General features: G+C 37.6%; 1 protein-coding gene across 14 annotated transcripts in view; it reads left to right on the top strand.

The window, feature by feature from the left end:
• DLG1 (discs large MAGUK scaffold protein 1) overlaps nt 1-13,583 on the top strand; it is a 149,836-nt gene that overhangs the window by 32,441 nt on the left and 103,812 nt on the right. For 2 of the 14 annotated variants that reach the window (XM_042042541.1, XM_042042540.1), the window contains exon 1: nt 11,746-12,218. The exons of 11 other annotated variants lie outside the window; for them this stretch is intronic. In XM_042042541.1, coding sequence (XP_041898475.1) covers nt 12,027-12,218 — 192 coding nt within the window. In that variant the 5' untranslated portion in view covers nt 11,746-12,026. Of the gene's footprint in view, nt 1-11,744; nt 12,219-13,583 lie in introns of those variants that run through there. One more of the 14 variants, XM_042042538.1, reaches the window with a different exon arrangement.

Raw genomic sequence — 13,583 nt, 5'->3', positions numbered from 1 at the left:
ACTTCTGCCACAAATAACATTGGTTGAGGACATTTTTGCTCTTTCCTTGTCTTGGTGGGGCTGTGTGTGCCAGCCATCATTCACAGTTCTCTCAAATGTGCCATTGAGATGGAGCACTGATGCAGGAAATTCTCACTCCTCTGTGACTGTTCTTTCTTGCCTGCTGGAAAAAGTGTGCTATAGTTGCATTTAGGCACCTGCGTTTGGGGGCCTTTATTACCTGGTGAAGGCACCATTGCTGAGGAGGGCTTTGTTTGCATGTTGTGCAGGTGACACACCAGTTGCACATCTTGTACCCCAAGCTCCAGAGCTTTTCTCTTAAGCAGACTCCAAAGGCTCTTCTGACTTGGGCTTTCCAGTTGCTGTGGTGGTGGGTTGGCCAAATGTAGTAGCACTGAATCTGGAACGGAACAGTCACTTCTTGCATTCTTGCAAGATTCTTGGACTTTATTTATCTGTAGAATAGCTCTGAAGTCCTTAGAGTGTTACAATGATGAACTCGGTCCATTTTTCTGCTGTAATTAAAAGATGGCCTTTCACTGGTATGCCCATTATTCCTTTGAAAATATGTAGTAATTCAAAACTGTGTACATTTGACTTGTAGTATATTCCTGTATGTTTTTGTAAATGTTTTGTCCAGAAGGAGACTTCTTTCTTACTCTTCATTCTGCTATTTTTCTATTTGGAAAAAAACCCCAAACCCAAGCCATTCATATGTGGTAAAATGCAACTATTTATCACATGACTGACTGCGTCTGAAAAATCTACTTTGGTTGCTTTAGCTTTAGTTTAGTTAGTTCAGGTACAGTTCTCCTCAAAAAAACTCGGGACTCAAAATGAAGAGAAATTTCTGTCATAATTCTGCAGTCTGAAATGCTGATGCTGTTGCACTTCATTTTAAAAAGAACTCCCAACCAAACCACCTTTCTGCTGCTATTTGTAATTAAATTCCATAATAATTTGATAGTTACTCAAGAAGGCAAAAGGAGCACTATTTTATTACATGAAATCCTTCTTACCTGCTGGGTTTCACCTTCCTTCAGGCTAAGGAAATGGATAATGAATACTTAGTTAACTTAGTGATCTGTTATTAATAAATGCATTTTAAAAGCTGTTTGCAGAGAATTTTGTGGAAATAAATGTCACTTGTATGGTGAGAAATGGATCCATTTCTTTATTTACTAACTTCCTAATAGGTTGTTTACTGGATCTCATGTACACTGCTGGTTTTAGGCCAGGAACTATAGGTCAGGTGACTGGAAAGAAGTCTGTAGTTGGGCTAGAAGACGCATGGTCTTTATAGCTCTGTTCCTGATCTTATTTTGATTGATTGAAACTCTTTGGAGGCCATCAGGTTATTATGAGGAGATGGAAAAATTCTGTTTTACAGTGTGTTATATAAGGGCCACTGCAAATTGCACATAGACAGCTGAAAGTACTATTAGAGTGGTGAGGGAAGTGCTGTCTGGGAAGGAGGGGCAAGAAAAAAAAAGTTGAAATAGTTTGCCTTGATGGGAACGTGTTAGGGAACATGTTTCCAAACTCAAAAGATGGTAGTGATTTTTCAAATGAGATGATGCTGGAATGGGAACAATAAGAATTAAGACAAAATAAATTAAAGCTGGAAATCAAAATGATCCTCGCTGCTAAAGTAACTACTTAATAAAAGACTTTTATAACAATAATGTAGATAACACAAGCTCATTATAATGTAGCTAGATGATTTTAAAGATCATATTAAGTTGTTTATTATGTGTTTAGGTTGTGTGAGTGACCTAGCAGAAAAATCTGTCTCACTTTGCATTTTGAATGAAAAGCATCAGATTGGGTTGGATCCAAAAATGAGAATTTTTAGTCATCTCAAATTCTTTAAGCACCATTTGTAGCATGTTCTAATGTATCTCTACTGTCACAGGGATTGTAAAAGTACATATCTGATAACTCTAAACAGGGAAGTTAATTTCAAAATAGGATTGTTTCAACTCTGTGACTGCTAACTGGCAATTTGAAAACCTTTACTTTTTCTACCACTAATGAAAATATTTCTTCATTTGTTCATTCAGATGCTCAAATAAAATTTAGGTTCTGTGCATCGGCTCACCAGTGTACTGCAATTTATAAACAGCATGTTGAAACAATTTGGGCACCAGATTGTGACTGTAACAAAGGAAATTAAAACCCTTCTGATAGAATCAACTTGTTTCTTCTCTGGTTTTGTTTTGAATTCAGATCTGATGCTTGGATCATAGTGAATTTTTTTTTTGTCTTTGTAGAGAGTGAAGTGTACTTCTGTTAAACGAAGACTTTGGAAGCAGGAATATACTCTTGTCTTTAGCGGTTTGCATCCTTCCCTTTAAAGGCTGCTGTTGCAATCAGGGAAATGCTGTCGAGTGGCAGTGGAGAACTGCTGCCCTCTGCTGTGTTCAATGTGCTTTGTTCAGGTTAAGAAACCGGGACAATGCAGGATCTGCTTCCCAGAATTTGCAAAGCTTCCTTATCCCTCCGACATGTGAAGTATGTGAGGAAGTTCTTTTGAACGGTAGAAAGAAATGAAGTGTTAACTTACATGTTAGAGAACTGATATTAATTTGTTGACTTGCTGATCATGAAGCTGTAAAATCTTGTTGATACTACATATTTTTTTATATCCCTGTATTATTTTGGAAATTCCTATATACAGTTAATATTCATCCACCACCCTCATATAAATATATGCATGTGGTAATTTTCATTAAAATTGGATTATCCCAGCCCTTATTAGCCTAGGTAATGATTTTCTATAATATGAGAATGGGCAACACTAAACCATTTTTATTTTGGTCATCTCTGCTTTTTTTACTGGAATGTCTCAAAGGACTTTTGAAGACTCTGGCAAGTATTGCTTTTATCTCTTCCTTTCTTAACTTAAGCTTGTGTGTCATCAGCAATCCAAGTGCTATGAAAGTGACTTCAGCTCTGTGTGATGACTTCTCTTACAGCATCAAATAAACATACAAGGAATGTGAAAACTTTCCTGCTTGCATTCTGTGTTGTTGGCTTTGTTAGACACTGCATAGCACTGCAGTTCACAAGTGCATTAAGCTTTTTGTAATTTTCATTCCCTTTGCTTGTCCCCTTTCTGTTGTTCCTGTTTGTTGTTACATCAGCATTTCTTTAACCAATAGTTAAGATTCCCAGGGGAAGCCTTGAGTTGATCAGTCTCTGATGCTCTGGTGATGCAAATGGAATTCTTCAGTGTACAGGTACTCCTTAAAAATGGAGTAGGACTTGTGGGTAAGCTTTGTGGATCTCTTCCAACTATGACTGGTAATTCATCTTAAGATGAGGCTTAGGTTAGATATTAGGAAAAACTTCTTCACTGAAAGGATGGTTGGGCATTGGAATAGAGTGCCCAGGGAAGTGGTGTAATCACCGTCCCCAGAAGTGTTCAAAAGTCACATTTCATTTGGGGATATTGTTTAGTAGTGAACATGGTAGGGCCTGGCTAATGGTTCTACCTGATGATCTCTTGAGGTCTTTTGCAGCCCTAGTGATTCTATTTGATGATTGTAAATGAAGGACAAGTTCCCACTTCAGTTGCTGTCCCAGTCCATCACACAGCATGTGAAAGGTTTCCTGAGATAGTGATTACACATTTTTATTAGACCCTGGTTTGTTGATTTGCTCTTTTCCTTTTTAATTTGATATCCTGGGCAATGAGCTCTGTGGTACTTTCTTTTGTTTGCTTTCAAACATCTGCTGGGCAATTTAATTGTCTGCTAATGCCTGTGTTGTCCTAAATAGTTAGCTGCTTTTTATGTCTTTTCTATGCCATTCATCTCTTCTTCAAAGATTGAGTGTCATATTTCCAACTCAGCTGCTTGCTTTTTATAAGATGAAGAGCTTTGTCAGTTAAGCTTCTCAATAGAAGCCACTGAGTATCTTTATCCTTGATGTTATTCCCTGTAATTTTTTTTATTTTTCTGGCTTTTATCAGATGAGATGATCAGAAAAAGTTTCCAATAGGCAAGATTTATGATTCTCTCAAAGTTATACAGAAAAGAAATACTTTCTGGTTTTCTCTGAGTTTCTTTTTTTTCTGGAGCTAATAGTTTTGCTCCACTTGGTGGTTTAAAACCCCTCTATAATTTTAGTTGAGGCACTATTTTCCAGGTGTTTTAAAGGCAACAGAGGGGAGGAAGAAGTGGAGAATGACCTATATTAGCTATAACATACCGTCACATTCACTCAGGTATTTGGGTCCTAACTGAAGTAATTTCAAAGCTGAAGTAGGGTGCTATTTTCTGTAGCATCTTGCTAAAACATACTAAGAAGAAATATTCTATTTTGGACAGTTGTCTTTTTGAAAACAATTGTTATAGAAGCTAGAGAGTGACAGTCCTGTGTGTATTTAGAAAGTATTTGAGCATCCACAGAACAGCACTGTCATCTAGATTCTGTCCTGATCTCAGCAGACTGTTTTATAATTGAGATGTGATCGGTTTTCACTGTTTTTAAAACAGCAGGACTGGAGGGACTGAGTTGCGTTTTTCTCTGGGAACAATCTCACTGTCTGCAGGCGAGGGAAAAACCCCCACTGTTATTAGTATTGTGCAAGCACCTCATCTCCTGGCTATGAGAGGTTGTTAGCCTCAACTCTTTTCTGCTCTGCTGCTTTGATGTAGCACCAAATATGTCAAATTGCAGTCTCTTCTTGACGTGGTGTTAAACAAGCATGAACAGCTATTGAGATGAATCTGGAGTAGTTTGAGGCTTTACCAGATAAAAGACATGTATTATTAATATATTTTCTCTTACTCATTTTCACTTGTTTTTTTACCAGTCTGTCCTTATTTTTTCAAGGGAGGCACAGATGCTTTATTAATTATTTGTGAATTATTCAGCAGCAGGTCTACTTTTTGTGGCTACTTTGCACGGACCATTTAGAAGGTTTTCCACTACTGAAAACTGCTTCTCCTAAAGGTGCTCTTTCAAAAAGATAGGATAGGATGACTTGGATTCTGAGCAATTCTACAATATTTGAAGGATCTTCATATGTTATCCATCTGGAACAAACCTCAAAGGTGTTGTCCCTCTTTCCTCCCATCACACTCCCCCTCCAAGTTCCTGCATTAAAGTCTTAATCAAACTAGCCTTCCGTTTAAGCCCAATAGGTGCATAAGGAAAACTATGTTTTGGAGGATGTGCTTAGCCTAGTCAGCCTGGGTCCTACAGAGAACAATCCAGAGTGAAATGACATCCTTGCTCCAGCCTGGTCTTGTCACTGTGGAGAGCAGTTCCAGCTAATCACACTCTGCTGGAATTAATTTTTCCCACTGAGTACAGCCTTGAGAGTATAACCTTGTTTGGCTGGTAATTACCACTTGAGATTAGAGTCCATCCATCAAATACAGATTGGGTGAAAGCTTCACTGAAGGTGTGGGGAAGGGACGAGACAAGGCTGTAAAGCTTTTGGGTCTTTCAGGAGGGCTTTTTATAGTTTATCAGTTTTATCTTTGTAATTCGGTGTCTGTTTTTCACTAGAAATCTTTTTGAGAGTTCCGTGGAACCATTTAGGGCTAAATATGAATACTTTTTTTCTCCTGTGTGGACAGATGGAGGCAACACATCAAAGGCAACTTTAGATTAATCACATACTTTTACTCTGAATGATTTCAGGAATGTTTTTTGAATGCAAATATCTCATAGTTTTTAATACTAAAGGACTTTTCAGGTCAGACTGGTACCAGGTTTGGCTGGGATGGAGTTAATTTTCCTCTCAGCAGCCCATATGGTGCTGTGTTTGAGATTGTGACAAACTGTTGATGAACACACCAGTGTTTTAGCTGTTGCTGAATAGCACTCACACCGTGTCAGGGCCTCTTATTTTCTCACTCTACTGCCCTGGCAAGTAGGCTGGGGGTGGGCAAGAGGTTGTGAGGGGATACAGCTGGAGCCTCTGACCCAAACTGACTGAAAAGATACTCCACATATTTTAATATCTTGCTCAGCAATAATTTAGGAGGAAGTGGGTGTTGCTGAGGTTGGCCATTGACCTGCTGGTGGTTAGTGATTTGGCTTGCCTCATTTGTATGTGTGGTTGGTTGGGTTTTGGCGTTTTTTATTTATTTTTTTAATTTCCCCTTTCACTTATTTATCTTGTCCTATGAGGTTTCTCCTCTTGATTTTGCCTTTCTGATTCTCTCCCTCATCCCTCTGGGAGGGAGTGAGTGAGTGGCTGGTTAGACGCTTACCTGTCATCCAGGTTTAACCTACCATGGACTGTCTCTGGACATGCTAAATATGTTTGAAGCAATGTATTACATTTTGATTTTAGGAATTTTCTGGTTGAGTTGTATTCTAATCACAGTATAGTCTATTCAAAATACAGTAACATTCTTTTTTTCCCTCACTTAGATGTTGCTAATATAATTTTCCACAGTGAATTTAGCAGAAGGTCAGATAGACACATATCTGCTGCAAATACGATGCCTTTATTGGATCAAACTTCAAGTACTGCAAAAGGGAACCATTTATTTTCAGTCATTTCCTAGTCTGTATTGAAGATGCTCTCCTGACTGGTGGTTTCCAGCTAGGGAAAAATAATGTTGAGTTTTGGCTTTCACAGTAGTCATACTAGCCAATTCTGTGACCTCTCTCATTCTAGGGAACTCCTTGTGTGAAAACTAAAGACGTAAATCATGCTCCAGTTGTGCTAAAATACTTTCAAAACATCTAAGAAAAGGAAGATGTTTCACTCAGGGCATTTTTAATTCCAAAACATACAATGTCCTCATGCTTGTCTTAGAAAACATGACTACCTATAACTTTTTGTCAAGGTGTGCGACTGTTTTAATATAAGCTCCTACACAGCATTTTGCTAGACTTTCCCCCCTTTGATATTCTTAATCTGTCTTGTATAAATTCTGCTTGTTGTTGCTTAGGCAGCCTTACCCTCTCACTTGTTTCCCCTTCCTTTGGTGGGGTTTTTTTGGTGTTTATTCCTATGCTTGCTACCTAGTGAGAAACTTGCACATGATTGATATCCTTAGAGACCTCTATCCCTCCAGTCAGTTTGGCTGAAGTTAAGCTGTAGTGTTAGAATTACTAAGAGGCAAAATATCTTTGAAATGACACTTGGAATATGTAGGACCTCTATGCAGTGGTAATTGTCAGGAAAGTCTGTTTTTCATGAAGTTTTGCTTCTGAACACTCTTCAGTCTGTCACCACATATTTTGAAGTCTGATTATTTTTGCATTTAGAGGACATGACAATGCAGACACCTCTGGGTTTTTCTCCAATATGGCATTATATTTTCCTCCTCTGTTTTGGACTGAAAGAACTCCAAAAGCAAGCTTATACAAATGCCCATAGTGATGGTCACTCAGTTGGGAAGGGAAACAATCTTGTCTTTTTTTTGTCTTGACTTATCAAGGCTTATGAAGGACCTCATTGGAGTGATGTCCCAGATCTGTCTTAGATGTAACAATTTAAGACTTGGAATAAACTGGGAGAAAAATCACAAACACCCACTGAAAAGTTTCTATTCATAGGACCTGTTCTGGGCTTAAATGCTGTTGCAGGGCAAGTTTACAAAAACAAAAAAGGCAACTATTAATCAGCTTCCTCTTTCCAAAGTAACATTTTATATTCCTTCTTAAGTTAATGAGGCTGCGGTATTCTTCAGGGTTTTGGAAACTTAAGACACAGACAGCTGTATTTTGCAAATTTTTTATATGAGAGTATTAAGTTTCTTAAAAAGGAGAGATGCACATCAGCATTCTGAACTGGATGTGCAGCAGTGGCTGCTGGTCTAACTCTTGCAAAAGGATTTACCTGCCAAGCTCACAAAAAGATGTTTCTAAACTATGGAGATCTGTAAAAGATGCCCTTTAGAAGGGGAATTTCAGCTCACATTGTTTTGAGCATAAAAACCTCTTTGCCCAAAAGAACGGTGCAAATGATTTTTTTGGCTATTTAGGAGAATGCAGAAACAAGCAGTGCATTTTTTGGCTACTCTCTCAAAATTGGCTTGGATGGTCATCTGATACTTCAGGGAGCAAGAACTGCAGAGCCAAAGAGCTTCCTGGGTGCTGATGGATGCAGTTTGCACCAGACATCAGTTGTTCTCAAACTAGTGTTCATATTTCATTTGCCTTATAGAAAATGCTTAGAAAATTACTACTCCTTGAGTAAGAAATCATTACAGACATTACATTAGAGCTCTGTGCTAGTATGGGGTAATCTTAAACCAGCATCCAAGTTTTTTTTGCAGAGCTCTTTATCATTTTGAAATTCTGTGTACTCTTTGAAGACCTTACAGACTACGATTATGCAGAAGAGAGGATAAAAAAAGTTTATTAGATGTAAGTAATTCTGATGCTGAAAAGTGTGTTTTTCTTTTTAATTGGATTGTATTATGTATCCCAGAAGTGTCCCAGGTCAGGCTTCTGGGGAAGGGACACCTAAGCTTGAGTCCCACCAGCTTGACAGGTGCCTGCAGTGGTACTCAAGGGACTTACTCTATACTCTGTCTGAAGAATTATGAAGCTTTTTTCCCTTTGGTTTGGCAGTCTGAACAGTTGGTACATTTGTCAAGTTACACCTTCACCACTCATTTCATTAAAAGCTCCAGGTTTTGCAGCTTATGAGATTGCTGTTTCTTAAACTGTGTTGTATTGAGGATACAGGTGGAATATATGAATCGATGAAATTGGTACTACTTGTGTTCAATCAAGAATAGTTGGCAAGTGCTGAACTGAAGCATTAAGTTTCTATGAAAGTCTTACAGTATGTTTTTTTTTTTTTTAATGCTGCATGGCTCCTGTTTCTCTCTATCCAATATTCTTAGTGCTCAGGGAGTTTTGGAAGTAGGAGCTTTCTTATTTTATGATAACAAAATTAGTCTTGCTCACTAATTGAAGATCATAATGATGTGGGTATTTTTATTGCGCATGTGGGAGCCATACATAAAGATGGGTTATTGCCAAGTAAACATTCAAACAAAAGCTGAAATAAAGACATTTCATTTTATGTAGTGTTTTTGTAAGGATGAAACCAGTTATTTTCACTCAGAACACTTTTGAGGAAATATGGAAATGGTGAGCTCTGACTCCAGGAGCTCAAGCTTTTATGTGATAATACAAAATACAGAGTAAGAAATTGAGAATGAGTAGTGATAGGTAGTTAAAGCCATATTCTTCTAATTAACGGCTTAGTCATTGTGTTAATACATTATTTTTTGTGTTTTGAAATGTTAATTCAACCTTCAATTTGAATCAGAGCAATAATTAAGTGTGGAAATGTTTCTTTAGAGCTCAAAAGTAGACATGGAAATAATTGTTTCAAATGTTTCTCTATATGAGAACATACTATATGTTCATATTTCAGCAAGATTTATGTTAACTGTTTTTTTTAAAAAACCTTTTGAGCACAAATAATTGTTTTGAACAAGTGAAACCTTCATTACAGTTAAATCTCAGGATTTAGTCAGCAAAATATGTAAGAATATATTTTAATTTTATAAGCTTAAACATTGTATTTTTAAGCTTGTGGGCAGGCAAATGTGTAAAGTTTCATCTTTGTATAAAGGTCAAGACGATTTTATAGTGTAACCAATTTATTTATCTACAGCTGCAAATATATGGCTGAAAGATTCAGATGTTTTATGTGGTCTTCATCAACAATGTAGATGTAATTGCCTGAAGTTACTTAAGCTTTCTCTTCTTTATTGTATCTCAGTGATGGAATGCTTTGTGGATGTGTAGACTGTATCTTCCTCTTATTGATTCTTCTATGCCTGTGGCACATTAGAGCTTATATTTTCTGCATCACAAAAAGCTATTTCTGCAACATTCAAGAACTGCTTTTGGCTCTTTGACTTTGTTGTCATGAAATTGCCACACATTTGACTGTGTTATTTCAGTAAGAAATTATGTTATTACAGTGTGATTAGAAGTATGGAAGTAAGATGGATTGTCAATCCATGGTGCATAGAAAAGGTTGTTTTGTGGGATAGGAATATTGCTGTGTTTGGCAAGAAAGAGCACTCTGTGCCTGTGTTCCTTCCCCTTGTGCAATGTGCCATGTGTGGTGTTTGAGTATGTGCTCTGCCCTGCTTCTTCAGTCAGGTGTCTGTTTACTGTGACCGCCCCAGCCAGCAGAAGGAGCATAAATGGGTTTTAGGTTCTTCCATCAGCGTGTTCTACTTAGGGTTACCCTTGGATATTCTTGCAAGCAAAACATAGTCTAACCTAGCTAGACAAAGAAGGTGCATTTTTGGTTTTTTTTACACTCTTTGTTTCTTTTTCTGTGACAATTAAGTTGAGTGTTAGATTTTTTTTCTTTGGTCCTGCCCATATTGCTGTACTCGCATGTGGAAGTGATCTATTGTGGGAAATCCTGTCTAAGGTCACGGCACATGGCGGAAAGAAAACCATGCTTATTAATATGGAAATACTGTCATCGGTAATCCTTGGAGAGTCTACCAAGAACGAGGTCCTCATGCAAATGAAGTTTATTTTGAGGTTTACTGTGGGCTGAGTTACACATTTTTCTCCAGACATCTTGCCTTAGTTTTGGTTTCATCAATCTGCGCATTTATATAGAGATGACTGTCTCAGTATAATTCATGAAGTTACTAGTTTCTGATCTGGAAGTGTGGATGCAATTTTACACTACACTAAACTTGCAACCTCAGGGGGTGCTTATCAGGTAAACCAAATGAAGTAAAAGGGAGATGACAAAAGGCTGCTACAGGTGTAAACTTAAGTGAACAGTCATGTCCTAAAGAGAGTTCTTTACAATACCTCTTGATGCAGTAAAAAATAGGAATGATGGCTAATGTTATTTTATTGAAGTTTTTTGCAAAGGCAAGTTAGCTTATGGTACAAGAGCAGTGTAATTGCAGAGGGCATGTTTTGGATCAATTTCTGTAATGCAATTTATTAAAATACATAAATAGATTGAAATCCTGCAGAGACCCCTGGACTTGTAAAAAATGAAATAAAGTTTGAATCCTATAGCATTTGATTAAAAAACAAACCCCAAACAAACCATTTAAAAATTTTGCATCTTAGATTTGTTAGCACACAACAAAGAACAATAAATTCTAAGGAGTCTATGACAGTATTTACCTCAGTTCCAAGGAAAAAAGCCTTTTTTTCTTCAACTCTTTTAAGTGTTCTTTTAAGTGTACGGTTGTTTGAAATGCTTTACCAAGAGCTCTTCTTAATCAAATAGATGCATAGTCCAGATTGTTCATGAGTTCATAAGTGATAACGGGGAAAAATGGCAGTTTCTGATTTCATTGTATTGAAGTTGGAGAGTATTCATGTATTTCTATAGATGTTCCTTTATTACTTTTGGTAGACCATTAGGAATTTTACTCAGCAATTAAAGACCATTTTTTTGGCGTGTCAAATAACCTTGAATTTTTAATGTTCGAAAATGAGGATTAAATATCCCAGAGCCATTCATTTTGTGGTCTGCTGACACTTCCTTGAAAAAGCCAGTGTAAATTGCAGATCAGCAAATTCCCTGCTGTTAAGCTTACAACGTCCCTGGTTTCATAATTACACACAGCTGATTTTAAAATGGGTTTTCACATGCTCATTGGTGCAGTGCGAAAGCACCTTGCAGGAAGCGTTGGGTTTATCGGGCCGTGTAACGAGTCCCTTGCTGCAACATCTCGCCCCTCCCCTAAGCAAGCAGCACACACTGAGCAGTGGCTCTGCTGGAGTTGCTTCTGTTTTCATGGAGGAGATAGCAGTCCTTGCACTGCAGCAGGTGGAGCTGCCTTGGATCTAACCCGGGCTTCTGGCTGAGAGGATCCGAGTATTACTTTGGGCTGTGAGACAGTTGTCACTTCAAGCTGGCGCTAACGTAATTAAATACAGAGCTGACTCAAAAATTTTAAAAATGGACACGGGATTTTTTCTTTGCTTTTTTAATAAGATCTGGCTTCTAACGTGAAGCAACATTTTTCCTGAAGGATTCAACCTATTTATATAAAGGCTTATTTTTGAACACTATGGACCTAGATTAAATGTCAAAGACAGGCAGCAAGCAGCGCTTACAGAGGCATTTTTCTGGAATCTCAGTCACGGATCGATTGAAGTGCACAGGGTCTGAAAAAATGTCTCCTAGCATAAAAAACTTGGATTGTTTTTCTCCGATGCTATGCCACTGTAAAGTAGCATGTACCAACAACACAATATCTTTAATGTTTGGATGTAAGGTGGGTCTATAAAAGGACTTTCCTGGAAATGTAAGCTGCATTTAATGAATGATTGCCTTTGTGTATAATGTAACTGTACCTTAAATTTCTGGTTAAATAAGTGTGTATTTTGTTCCATGCCTTACTCAATTATCTGAGCTCTTAGTGATGGTGACAGAAGTAATGAATTGTCATGCCTACTGTTTAAAGATCCCTTTGAACAACATTTTGAATTACTGAATGCCGCATGTAAAATGTCGTCATTCTTCATTAATCAGCATTAATCATCATGTAATCAGTTTATTGCACTTGGCTTTCATTTTCTTCAGCTGTAGAGAATTAAATACACAGGAGACTTGCACTGAGATACAGGGCTGGAAATGCCTCCTGACATCATTTTGATGGAAGCAATTGTTAGTGGCAGGTTTGGGTTTAACAGTGCCCTCGGGCATTAAGTCATTTTAGGACTATATCAGCTGTTTAGGTTTCAGAGGAATAAAACATATATAATTTGGTAATCATCAGAATGGTAAACAATATATTCAGTGTTGTGTCAAAAATGTTTTTTTTAAATTTTTTTCAGTAAAATTAACAGGCAATGTCAAGGATATGAGGAGAATGTTAAGTACTGGAAAGCGCCTTTAAAATTAAAGGGATATGTGTATGAAGTCACTTTTCAGGCAGAAATTAGGAAATCTTCCCTTCTAAAACTTTCTTTATATATTCAGGGTTTCCAAGTCAGTGTTTGGTTTTGGTTTTTTTTAATATTTCAGCCAGATTTTATTTTATAAAGGCGGATCAGTTGTGTGTGTGCATTTATACTCGCATATATGCATGTGTGATGCATTTATATATACATATATACACACATAGATGTATCACAAAATCTTGATGGTGAATAAATGTCACCAAGGTTGGGAGGGAGGAGTCTGAATTTTTATGGTTCTTTTGATAGTGTAAATACTATAAAACTTGAAGTTGAATGATTTATTTCCAGGAGGAAGACTTTGCCTTGTTTTGAGTCTGCTTATCCTTCCTGTGTCCAGAGCATTTTTCGCTTGGAAATATGTATCTATTTATTGATGCAATTTGGAAACTACTTGATATAACACTAAGATTTCTTTCCTTCTTTTTTGTTTCTTTTTCTAAGGAACCGCACACTCCTTATCTATAAGATATACTCATATTTAAACAATGAACTTGGGAAGAAAGCCGTGGAATGAAATACTCTCGGGCTGGATTTTGCCCGTTGAGCTGCAGAGCAGGGATGCTGTTCACTTTAAGAGCAAACTAAAAATATCCAGCCAACATGCAGCCTGCACTTCGGGCATGTTGTGGCGGGGCCGAGCGATGGCGGCGGTTCCCTGCGCGGCCCCTGCGCGCCCG

This window comes from Corvus kubaryi, unplaced genomic scaffold, assembly GCF_017639235.1.
Source record: "Corvus kubaryi isolate FWS band 111438036 unplaced genomic scaffold, C.kubaryi_AGA036_p1.0 37397, whole genome shotgun sequence".
NCBI classification, from domain to species: Eukaryota; Metazoa; Chordata; class Aves; order Passeriformes; family Corvidae; genus Corvus; species Corvus kubaryi.
This window is presented reverse-complemented; position numbering and strand designations above follow the sequence as displayed.